Below are 12,772 nucleotides of genomic sequence, written 5' to 3' on the forward strand. Positions count from 1 at the left end.
TCCCTGAGCTACCAACCACTGCTGGGAGGAAACAGGTACCGCTATAGGCAGATGAATTTGCACTCTGCAAGCTGCCGTTGCATTTGCTTGCAAGAAAAGTGCTGTGGCAATGAGAAGGCTTTGATGCCTCTATGAAAAAGTGAGCCTTGTGTTACGATGCCAGCTGTCATCACTGCAGTGAGCTTTTTGGGTGAGTTAGCTGACCTCGCCCAAGAGTTAGGGTTTTCCTAAGGGGTAAGCGATCTGAATTGGAGCTGTTGCTCTAAAAAGCAAAGATTACTGATTCAACTCAGAAAACTCTACATGTGGGACTGAGAAACACTAAGAAACTGGAGCTTTTTCCTCATTACAACTTTTATTTCATATAAATAATCCCTCTACATCAGATTTTTCAACTTCTCAGTCTTTTCTCTCACTGTAAAGAAGAAACAACTAGCCACAGTTTTCTGAAAAATTGCAATCCAGGCACCAACCAAAGTGCATTCAAGCAAAGTGTCAATGAGCAGGAAAAAATTACACTTAGAACAGGCACTGTCTGTACAGTCCCATCCCAGGAGCTTGGTACAACTCAGTCCTTCCTAGGCATCATGAAATGCAAAGTCACTTGGATTTGCAGGAGAAAAAGAAGAGGGAAATGGGGGAAAGTGTCAGTTTTCCTTTCAAAAAGGAGTCTAGGGCGATAAGATATAGCAATAATTGCAGCTGGGTTTTTTATCGCTACAACTAAGTGCTGGACCAGGGGCAGTGTAGAAGTTCCTGTCTACCTGGCTGTGTGCCTGACTGCGCTGGGCTCCAACAGGCTCTTGATCTGAGACTGCTTTTTGCATGGACCGTGAGGCAAGCCAGTTCCTGGTATATTGACCGGGTAATGACTCAGGCTGACCAGACAAAGATTGAGGTCAGTGACCTGATGTAAAAAATAATAATAAATTAAAAATTTAAACAATTGTAAGCAAGTTTTTGAGCCAGTCAGATAAGGAAAATCAGCCTTTACGAGTGATAGACAATCTCCAGGACCTGGAGCAGTTTTACAGTCTGGTTTTTATCTATCTGTTCTTCTATCTTTTGGATAAGTCCAAATAAATCCAGCCTGGGCTTTGGTGGGGTGAAGATGTTTCTACTATTAAAACATGAAAGCTGCACACTCTGTTTCTGGCTAAAGCCTGGTCTGAAGCCTGTAAACGCTCCTGAATTTGGTACATAGAGGAAATTCTCAGGCTTGTCCTTCATGAGATAGGTACTGTGGATCTAAGTTACGTGGAAAAACAAAATGTTTATCTGTGCAAATATTAGTTTATTAAAACAGCGTACAGTATTTCAGTCCACACATGCCAACCTTATCACCAAGGCAGTCTGCCATTTTCGTTAGTGAATGTATCCTGCAATGAAATTCAGTAAATCTCCACGCATATGTGTCTACATGTACATTTACTCCTGCATCAAGTTTTAGAGCAGCGCTTCAAAATGAGGGTGATACCCTCTCTGCTGTCATTCAGAAGTCAGAAATTATGTTGTGTTATTCCTTGTGGCTGCTTTCTGCCTTCTCCTTAATGGGTAGCCATATTTCAGCTAGGTCCTAGTTTGCTCTGAATCTCTTAGCTGCTTGGAAATCCAAGCAGCTGGCATTCTTGCTCATTTATGCTTGTAAATGCTCATCCAGATCCTCGATTTGAAAGGTATCTTTTAAGGTCAGGTCAAAATGTCTGCATGGCAGCTTGCAGGGGAACTGCTGCCCTCTTATTCAAGCACAAGGCTGTGAAAGGCACAACCAGGAAGGTGAAAGCATTTGATAGGAAGCCTTAGACCTTCAGCTCCAATCTGGCCTGGGTTCTGCTGCCGACTCCTTTGTGCAGCGTGGTGGAGAAGGAAGTTTACTGCATTTGTGCTGTCCTCCTCCTTGCCCTGCGTGGCACAGAGCTACAAGTCTCTCCAATTACTGCAGTCTTCCTGGTCTTACGAAGCGGGCACGGTGTTTTTTGCTGAGCTGCATGCATACCTGCTCAACCTAGCAGCCACCTTACTTAGAAAAAAGCAGTCTCCTGATGTGCTCACTCAGCCTCTGCTGATTGTGCCCTACTACATCTAACGGGAGGAGGAAAGCAAGCTTGTAAAGGACAAGATGCTGCGGTTGATGTGTGCTTGTCAAAAGCACCTGCGCCCCACAATGTAACTCAAGAATGCTCCATCCCCTTTGTGCCCCGCCACCCATGCAACTACCGCACATCTCTGCCAGCACTTCAACCACATACAAACCTCTAGTACGAGAGCTGCTCTGAGCACTAGTGTTTCATCCACCTACGGAACTACAACGTAACGCCTCTCACCCTGTCTTCTAATGCTCTGTCAGTCGCCTGCTCCCTGCCCAACGGCGAGGGAGAGCTCGCGCAGCCCCTGCCGTCCTCCCGGCACATGCAGTTCCCTGCCAGCCTCTGGGGGAGGAAACAGGTGGGGTGCCCAGAAACCTAAATCTTAACTTGAAACAGAATTAGTTATTAAATAAAATAAAGTGCATCCAGTAGACATTTCATTGGCTTGCCGCACAGCTGCAATATAGGCAAAACAAATACAAAAGAAAAGTGACGGTGTTTTCTTTGTAGGTTGGGAGTGTGTGTAGCTTTCCCTGTCCTTTGGCATACAGATAGCAAAGGGTGATGCCGAAACTGTGAGCAGGGAGTGGGGGGTGGTGACGGAGCCCCACGTGTTGTGAATGGGGGCTGAAGGGCACAGGGAGGTGCTGAAAGCTGATTTCATAGAAGGTCAAAGAGTGAGGACAAGCTTGTGCTCCTCTTCTCTTCTCATCCACCACCTTCAGCACGTTATTCTGTGAAACAAGAGCAGAGACAGCAGCGGGATTATCAGTCTTTAGGGAACTGCTGAGCAGTAAATGAAAAATGTCTGCTGAGTTTCAATCTGACCTTCCTGCATGGCTGGGGCTGCTTGGGGGGTACCACCACCTACCTGCCACATCTGATAGGAGCAACAGGGGCTCTGCAGCCCAGGGGATGAACTGAGTCTGGATGAAACACGCTCCCAATCCTCCTCTGGGTTAGAGAAGACTACTTCACTCTCTCCTTTTGTCGCAAGAACAATTATCTTTATATGTTTTTGTGTGTGCTTGTACAGCACCTGGAGCAACTGATTTTGGCAGGGCTTTGTGTCCCTCTCTTGTGAAACCTGGCCTGGGGCTGCAGCACTTGTGTTCGCCAAGGGCAGAAGGGTGCATCAGCTTTTCTCTAGGGAGAACACTCACCCATAAGTGGAGCCTGCTGTCCTGTAGCTGCCTCCAGACCTAGATACATTGATTTTAATTGGGAAAGGCAAACTTTTTTTTTCCCTCCAGTTGCCAGATGCTTGGGTGCTGCTCAGAATTGCTGAGCTGGCATTTTCCTGCATCCATGTTTAAATCCACAGATCTGCCTTTTGCTGATACAGATTTCAGCACCCAAAGCTCCCAAGAAAGGGCAGAGGGCGGGTATAAAAAGAAAAAGAGATAAAACACCATGAAGGCAGGAGAGGCAATAGTAAGTTTGGCTCACATAAAAAGGAAACATCTAAAGGAATCACTTAAGGACAGAGCCACAGATACCTAATAAGGAACTGCACTGAAATCATACCTGAGGTACTGAAATAATTGATGCTATGTACGGCTGAGAGGAGATTCTAAGACTGTAGCTGGAGACATTTTTCATTGTCCTGTATGTGTGCAACAGACAGGGTTGGCCGTATCCTGCTGCCGAGGGGGTGCTCAATGCTGCAGCAGCACACTTCTGGGATTTAACGCTATTGGGAAGGGCCAGGAAGCAGATTTTCAGAGTTGCGCTTGGTGGTCCAAATGTTGTAAAATAATCTGTTTTACACGTCCGAACTGACTCCAGAGCTAGCTCTGTTTATTGTTAATCTATTTTGTTATTATGGTTTCAAAAGTATCTTTGGCAGCCCTCTGCTATTAGTGCTGGTAGACAATTCTCCTTCCTATTTTGCAATATTGTCCCTTCAATACAGACACCTTCTTTCTGTGCATGAGTGAGTCTTTACAGCCAAGACACTGATGGGCTTTAAAGTCATTACTTCTCTTAGTAATTAGACATAGTGATTAGCATTTCTCTCATTTCACACTGTATCCTCTTTTCCATGCATAACTCAAGGGCCAGTCGGAGATTTAGCAAGCTCTGCGCTGGCTTGACTGTTGTGAGTCGGGGCTCAGGAGAGCGATGCGGCTGTGGGCTGCCTTCGACTCTGCCATCAGCAGCAAGGGGAGGCAGTGCCAAATTGCACTCCGTGTGTCACCGTCGCGTGAGAGGATTAATGCAGATCGCTGATGGTCTGTCTCAAAGGCCCTGTCTGCCTCACATTTCCCAGCCTGACAGAGCCTGGCTGGACGTGGGACGTCATGGGATGACTTTCACAGCCAAGCCAACAACAGTCCATCGTAGGACCTACTGGTTAAATCTCATGTCATGGGGGTGGATGTACATGAAGTCCCTGAAGACTGCAGCTGAATTTGGCTGATGAAGTCTGGCAATTTGGCCCGTCTTCCTTCAGCTGAGATTAGCACTATCCATCCTCTGCTTGAGTTGGAAGACGCAATTTTGTTAGGTCTCTCCTGGGGCAGGTCCAGAGTTCCCAGAGACAATTTTGTTCTTAGTGAACCACTCAGACAGTCTCGTGAAATACCACAAGGCAAACTCAGACATGACGCGTAAGGACCATCTGTTAGACATCATTATACCAGATTTTCTCACTTAGCTTTTTTTAAATAGATATATATATCAGCTGTTCCAACATACACCGTAAGGCCAGAAAAAAGACCAGTAAGATCACGAGACATCTTCTACCTAGCACAGGCCATTGGACATCCCTGAATTAATTCTGATTTGAATTAGAACTGATTTCTTTAAGGGGAAAAAAAAAATCCTAATCCTGTCTAGATTTGCCACTGGTAGAAAAATTATCACTGCAACCCTTGATGAGCTTAAATATGTAAAGACAGTCTTTGGTGGAGATTCCCGTTGGAGTGGTTTAAGATATTCTCATTCTCTACAGTCTGTCTGTCCCTTCTCAACAGCAGAGGTGGCAGAAAGGAAGATGCCCCTTTGCATGGCAGACCACAACGTGGTACATTTATCTCTAACTCCTTTTCATCTGGGGTTTACATTAAGAGGGTTAACACAGGTGGCTGAGGTATGGGCACGTGCTTCCTTCTGCCAGCTCTGCGAGAACAGCAACAACTGCAGGCTACAAGAGCCACTCCGGTTTCAACGTTTAGAATGGCAACAGCTTGCCTGTCAGAGCCCTAAATTACATTTAGACTTGTTAAGCTTCAATAAGTAGCCAGAAGGAAGTATAGGTGCTCCAATGACTAGCTCTAGTCTGTGACTCTCAACGCATTAACAGCTTCTAATAGTTCCTTCTCTCCTCAAGTCACCCTGACAAACCAGAGACAGAAGCTCTTGCAAAGTGCCAGAGAGATTTAAGAGTAAAAAGCCTGCGTTTCCAGATGGGATGTGTGTGCTAATTCTTTTGGGTGTCAGTGAAAGCATCTGCTTTGACAGTGGTCACCAGCTTTGACAAGAGCATACACAACTTTGTCATCAAATCCTGTTGCTGTCACAAGCATCGCGTTACCTAATCCCTGCCAAAGCATGCTGGTCAGGCCAGCCTCGAAGGTGGCGGAAGTTCAGCCGTGGCATGCCTCCACGTCATCTGTCCTCTGACAGGTAGCAACCTTTTTCTAATTTTCCCATATTTGTTCATGGGCTTCTTTGATACATTGATTCTTGCACCAGCATTGTTTTCTGACTTGAATGTTTCTTCTCCTTCACTGGTGTTTACTCCCCCACTGTATTTTAGAGATCACTTTGTGCCTTCATTTTGCTAGACTAAACAACCGTTCCCTGAACATCCCTGGAGTCCTTCCCTGTGTTTCTTCAGTCCAAGTACATTTCTGTTGAACCATTCTCACATAATCCCTGTGTTTTCCAGTGTTAGTAGTATTTTCCCATGTTGTGCCACGGGAAAGGCTTTCCGTCACTCCAGAAGTATGAAGGTAACTGCATCAAGTCCTGTATTAAGCCGTACCACTCCCTATTTCTGCACGAGGACTAAACTCTCCACTTTGGTGGTATGCGGTGCTAAGACGTGCTCTGGGAATTTTAAACGCCCATAGCCTGATGGTGGGCTCCAGAAGGTGTCGTGGGCTGCAGGAAGGACCAGCGAGGCCGATGCTATTCAAGTCAAGCCCTTGAGACCTCAGCCTGCCCATCCTAGGCCAACTTCCAAGCCATAACAGCAGACGGTATATTCTTGTGTCTTGAACCTTGAGGAAACTGTTATATTCTTCGGTAGCTCCGTAACTGTATTGAGAAGTGTTGGTTTCTGGTTGTACTGCTTCCTGCACCAACCTTTAGCACTGGTTTGCATCAGAAAGCTGACCTCTTCTGACCTCCTCAATCCTGCAGCACACAGGCCCTGCCTGCCCCACTCCTGTTTACGTCAGCCAGAGCTGCAAGGTCAGATCCCTGGAGCTGCTCTGGAAATCTACCCCCAGCTGCATTTTCTCTAAAGATGTTAAGATTAATTTTCTCAAGAGAATTCAGGGAAAAGCTTCTGTGGTTTTTGTGTATCGTTTACTTCTCTGGGACTTGTTGGACATTCTCCAGGGATTCCAGTCCTGCACTTCGGGTAAATATTTATTCCTTGTTATTTGAAGCAAAGGATGAAAGCCCCACCACACTCTGCACAGCATCTCCAACTGGTTTGAAGGTGAAGGAGATTTTTAGTGCCATAAATAGACATTAACAGTGGAAGCTGTGAAAGCCACATGATGGCTGATTGCTGCAAGGAGCTGCTGTTTTGCAGAAATGGATGAGCAGCATCTGTGGTGGGGAGTGAAATCTGCGCATTAATGTGTGTGGGACATGGGCCACACAAAGCCCAGGAGCAGGGCAGGTGGGGAGCATATTGTTATCACTGATTACTGATGTCTATTGCTGCTACAGATATCTGCCCTGCTTTGGGACGTGTGAGATCCGTGAACAGAGGGCATGTCCTGGCATCAGGTGAAGTGACTTGGTACAGGATTTTCTACTTGATGGAAATTCCACAATATAAACTTCTTAATGGAATGATATTTTTGCATTCCTTTCAGGGTTGAGAGGTGGTATTTTGCAAAATCACACCATCTGTTTCAATGCTGATTTTCCAAAAATTGCACCGTATCAAAACTGAATCATCAGTATTTAAAAACATAACATTAAAATTTTCTGTTTTGAAAAGGTTTAATGAGGGCTCCAGTTTGGGTTTTATGAAATACGAAATGTTGAAGCAGACACATTTCTGCTACATGCATGGCATTTGTCAAATCTGTATTTTTCACAGAAAAAAAACCCCACCAATCTCACTGGGAAATTACCTGCTACCTTCTGGCAGGAAATTATCGACCAGTCTTGATAATCCATGATGGCACATCCCTCCAGATGCTTCTCCTTAAGGCTGGTCATATCTCATGTGGGTGCCCGTTACAATAATCATCCTCCTTTTTTGCTACGAACTCTCTGTCCTCCAAGACAGTAGTCATTCAGACTCTGTATAATTTGGATTCTCAGCACAGACTTCTCTCATGTATGCTACCAGGCACTTCAGGGCATTCCCTGGTACAATGTCTGCTGGTTACATGGACGGAGAACACAGTAAAGGTTTCCAGCTGGCCTGGATTTACCACGACAGAACTGCTCTACCTCCTGGAGGCTTGCATAACAACAACCCATTTACCTTGCCACATGAAGTCCTTCATCTACAGAGAACTTGTGTTATCATTGTTCACACACCACAGGGTGAAAAACACCCCCTCCTTCCCCTGCTGCAATGGGATAATCTTGTAATTGGCCTGATGTCAGATCAATACAATTAGGCACGGACATCTGCAATTCAGTGTAAGCATCAACTGTTAAAAACTATATGCGAGCCACCAGCCCACAGCCTTTAAACTGGATTATGGGTCATTCACTCAGGACTACCTGTTCCTTAAAGATTATACTCAAGTAGTGAGAGGAAGCAAATAAGTAAGGTGGTTTGGGCACCTGAACTCATGGTACTAGACACAAAAGGAATAAATAAACTTTTAATTTTGCATTCTAACAAAAAAGTGCAGCTCTTTGTTTAATGCTTGATCTTACCACTCTTTCAGCTTCCCGAACGATGCTCTTTTCGTGGTTCTTGGTAAACCTAGCTCTGCCTGATAATGCTGCACTTTTTATTAGATAGGCTGAAAAAGGCAGAATCATTAGCCTGCCACATGTTGTTACGTTCCTGAAGGGACTCCAGCAGATGCAGTGCCGTTTCCCTCGAGGATGGCCACACCTATCAAGTCCCTTTGTGGGCCGTATGCAACGGCTTTGCTGAATGCAGGTTTCCTATGGGTTGCATTTTGGGCAATCCTTGCCCTGAAGCATCATCTGGAGTAAGTTGCAGGTATCAGGCTCAAAAAGCCAAAAAACCAAATAGGAAAACCCTGCCAAGGATTCAAACGCACCTCAAATGGGGGCAACCCTGAGGGATCTGGTTCCAAAGAATTACTGTGAAATAACACTTTAGGGAGAATTAAATGAAAATAAAGTAAATCTTTGCAGCTTTTTATATGTACCATAGTCTAAAACTAATCTGTCTGTAGAGCACTAGGAAACAGAAGCCAAGGGAGAAGGGAAGTGACTGTTACCAGCCGGTGGTTATTTATGACTGCCATCTGTGTCATTATGCAGCCTGTCATGTTGATCTGGGAACTTCAAAGCAACAGCAGGAATAGACACGAGACCTTTTCGCTCCAAACACACTGACAACTTAACCGACTTGAGCCAAATGAGCTTTTGCTTTTTTGGTGGTAGTTATTGTTGTCATTGTTGCTATTTTGTTGCTCCTAGGAGCCCTGCTGTCAAGCCATGCAGATGAACTGTTCTGGTTGTGCTGAGCTAGTACTAGAGAAATCCAGGTCTCGCATTTTTTTGTCTGCCAAGGGATGTTCCTGACAAATTGGACACAGGGAGCAGACAGTTAAAGACAGGTCCCTCTGTCTTCCTCTTGGCTCTTCTCCCTACTACAAATAAATCATGGCAGAATTCACTCTGTCTGCAAATGATCTTGTTTGGGAAAGCCACCGCCTGTCACTGGTGCAAAGGGAGAGGTCAAATTGCTTTGTGGTGACTTCAGCAGATAGGAGGTGACAATGATGCCCTAGAACATCATTAAAGACTAACAGCCAAGCAGCACTCATGCACTCATTCTCTAAATGCTCTGGCAGTCAATGGAATGGAAAAAAAAAGAAACAGGAGAAACCCATTGCTGAGATGGGGAACACAGAAACTGCTGCACTGGCTCACCCTGGCACCTCCATGGGTGCCTGCCAGAGGAGAGGGCAAGAAATCTTCAGATGAAACAATCACAGACCGGTGTGATCAGAGAGCATAAGTCGTTATGTCTTTGCTGTGAATTAGTGATTGGTGATTGCTCTAAAGACTAAAAAGAATGAAAATGCATTCTCTTGGTGTAAGATTTGATGTAGTGTGCCTATTCCTGTGATCCTAACACAGGTCAGCGCTGCCACTTTTGGTTAAAGGCCAACTCTCCCCAAGCGACCTGCCATCCATATTCTGCACAGGGCTCCCCTGAAATCTGAAGCATCTCCTAAATCACAGGAAATATCAGACAAGGAAAGCATCTTGCTTTAATTTGTCTGCATCAAAAGGTGGTGTCTGATGATGAGTGCATAGTTCAGGCACACCTGGAAACTCATCCTAAACTGTTTGGGACAGAGAGGAAAGTGAGGCAGGAGCATGCTCTCTCGTGGGGGCACGATCAGGCAAGGGAAAATGAGCATTGCAGACAGGAAGGAGATAGATGGGAAGGCAGGCAAGATGAGTAACTGGGGCACCAGTTAAGCCCTCATTTTCCCCCAGCATCACTACACTTGGCGTTTCCCAAGCAATAAATATTTTCAGAAAGCAGTATCGGTCTCAAGTTCCAGCTTAGCCAAGCAGGTATGTGAGTGCTTAAGTGCAAACACCAGGTTAAGTCGCCTTCTCTTCCCCAAGACATAAAGCTATGTTTATAATTAAGCCTGCCGTAATGAATTCAGTGAGGAGTGATAGAGAGCCATGCTCAAGTGGACTCAGGGCCCTATTACCAAACCATAGGAATCTCCATTGCTGAGATAAAAGTGGACTACTGTAATTTACTGTCTCCTCTTAGTTGGTGTCTAATTAAAGTTATCCTGAGTCAGAAAAGTAGTCATTAATTCCTTCATCCTCTACTTTGGGGGGATTTTTGGTAGATTGGAGAGGCATGGCGTGGACAGTAAACTCCTGCTGTGTGCATCCAGGTGTCTCTTAACATTTTCCTAAATGCTGTTGGAATTAATTTCCCTCACTTGAAGGAATTTTTGTTCAAGCACAGAACCAGTTCCTTCTGGTTCTTGGTGTTTTGTCTTTTTTAAACAGCTGCAACGCTTGCGCTTCTCCATGTCTTTTGTATAGTATTGGATTATAGTGAAAGTCTTTTTGTTAGCAGCTTAACCACTTCATGCCTAAGCTCATTTGTGCCTCTGGCATGAATACTAAGCAATACCGGTGGCAAGCTGCTGGGTTGGGGTCTGAAGAAAAGCCTGCTGGAATCAGGGAAAGGCGCTTGGTGGGGGCGATCCGCCTGCCTAGCTTTGAGCAGCTAATTGCCTGAAGTGCCCACTTACAGAATATAGCTACTGTCTCTTTACTTAAAGGATAGAGGCAGGAGTATCCCGAGAGCAATTCAGGTGTTAGGCAAGCTGGATTGCATTCTGGAAGTGCTCATGTCTCTCTTTTGAAGAGAAAAAAAGCCCAGATCTTAAGTTAGGTGCCTCTGTGCTCAGCCTGAGTTAGGTGATTTGCACTTACTGCCTAACCTGGTGGTGGAATCACATCGTGACTTATCCGTCTGATCTAGCACCTGTGAGTGTGATATCCTGATCTGTGTGTGACATTGCCTGGAAAAAACATGTCTTGTAAAGGTAACTGCCAAAGAGCCTCTACGCTCTCTCCTTGCCCCTTCCTTTTAATTTCTACCTTATTTTTTTGCCTATCATACTCTGTTCTTTCTCCTGGCTTTTCTTGTTCTGCATTTGCCTTTCTGGAAGAAACTTCTTTGCTTGAGTAAAACCTGGAGCATCGCTACGTAACCAGATCTATTCTTCCTCCTTTCTGTTTGGTTCATAGGCCTTTTTAACAGGAACCATCTCACCCTTTGTATTTATACACTGCCTTGCACATTAGTATTATCACACGTATAATTCAAAGTAGCATTCACAGATCTTGTACTGGGAAGAGAATCCCCTGTGCAGTTGAACTTCCTCAAACTACTGTCCACAAGGTGGACCTCTATAGCTTTGCAAGTGCTTTGGGAAAGGGACCACACTGACCTCAAGTTATTCTAGTTGTGATCACACCAGAGACTGAAATAAATTAATCCTGCTATCCTTTCTGAGGTTATCCCTTCCCAGGAATAGTTTCACTTTGTTCCCTAACTAGTCCATGTCACCAACCAGACTCAGCAGTCCAGTTTTCTGTCCAAATTTTTCTGACTTTCCATTGTTTCCCCATCCACTCCAGGGCAGGTCTTTGTGATGCACAGATTTAGACTATCATCTGAGGGATCTGTATCACTGTTAATTAATACTTTTGAATAGTTATCTGGTATGATGCCATTACGGCCACAGAAAATGGAGTTGTGGATCTGTACTACGACTGGGAGCGTCAACGGGATAACAAACACACCATGGGGAGTGGGGTCAGGAACTCACCTTCTGTCTCAGGCAAGCCGGTACAATCTTTCCTAGTTGAGAGTGTCCCCACTGTCCTTGTCCTTGCAATCCTCAGGCTGGTCCCCTTCTCTGGACTGTGATTTTGCCGTGTCCTGCTCAGACGCAACAGTCTTGTCAGAGTTGGCTTTCCTTGGGGGCAAAGGTTCTCTTCTGTGTTCAGTGCCTTCAGCATCTTCACCTCCTTTCAGTGCAAGTGTTTGCCCCTGAAGGGCAGTGTCTGGGGTCACTTTCTCCCCTCTTTTGCTCACCAGCTGTCCTTGACCTGTATCCAGTCTGTCTCCTGCTGCTGTGTCAAGCTTTCCTCCATGGCCGTTTGAGGAGTCCTCAGTGGACTCCTGTTCTGACGCTGTGTTTTTCTTTAAGCCAGCTCCACCTAAATTCGCTCCCATGGACAATGACAAGGTCTCCTCACTGCCGTGCCTGGTGGCTTGCACAGTGCTTGGAAGGCTGCTCTGCAAAGCAGTGCTGTTAGTGCTCTGCTTCTCCTGAGAGATGTCAGCAGTGCCAGGCTTCCCATTGGCATCTTCCCCAACGCCTTCCTTACTTGGCTTGGACCCTGGCTCTGAGTCACCTGTGCTGGCCACAGACACCTCCATGCTGAAGCCTTTCACTCCTCTCCGCTCCTCCTTCTGGCCATTGTGGGCAGTCTGGACCTTTCCACTTCGTAGCCTTTGTGACGAGGAGGCCGCATGATCTTGGAGGCTTGGCTGTTTCACCTTCTCCTCCAGCTCAGCTGTGCAATTCTCTTCCACCCCCTCCTCACCTCTGCTCTTCCGCTTGTCCATACCAAGGCTCCTCTGAGAAAAGGAGATATTTAGTTCAGCTTATTAAAATATTAGTATATGATATTCCTTGCCTATGACGGTTCCCAAAACTTGGGGAAAAATTTGTGGAGGCCATTAAAGGAAGTAAAAGGATGTAGGTGGAGAA

The 12,772-nt window shown here is 45.6% G+C and overlaps 1 protein-coding gene across 3 annotated transcripts in view; it reads right to left on the reverse strand.

Annotated features, from left to right (window-relative positions):
* Positions 1-342: 342 nt before the first annotated feature.
* The window catches only part of CCDC9B (coiled-coil domain containing 9B), a 51,381-nt gene continuing 38,951 nt past the window's right edge, over positions 343-12,772 (reverse strand). Inside the window, exons 12-13 of one of the 3 annotated variants that reach the window (XM_075162823.1) lie at positions 11,822-12,639; positions 343-2,821 (exon numbers count right to left, since the gene is read on the reverse strand). In XM_075162823.1, coding sequence (XP_075018924.1) covers positions 11,854-12,639 — 786 coding nt within the window. In that variant the 3' untranslated portion in view covers positions 343-2,821; positions 11,822-11,853. Of the gene's footprint in view, positions 2,822-11,098; positions 12,640-12,772 lie in introns of those variants that run through there. The other 2 variants (XM_075162822.1, XM_075162821.1) reach the window with 2 other exon arrangements.

Source organism: Calonectris borealis, chromosome 14, assembly GCF_964195595.1.
Source record: "Calonectris borealis chromosome 14, bCalBor7.hap1.2, whole genome shotgun sequence".
Taxonomy (NCBI): domain Eukaryota; kingdom Metazoa; phylum Chordata; class Aves; order Procellariiformes; family Procellariidae; genus Calonectris; species Calonectris borealis.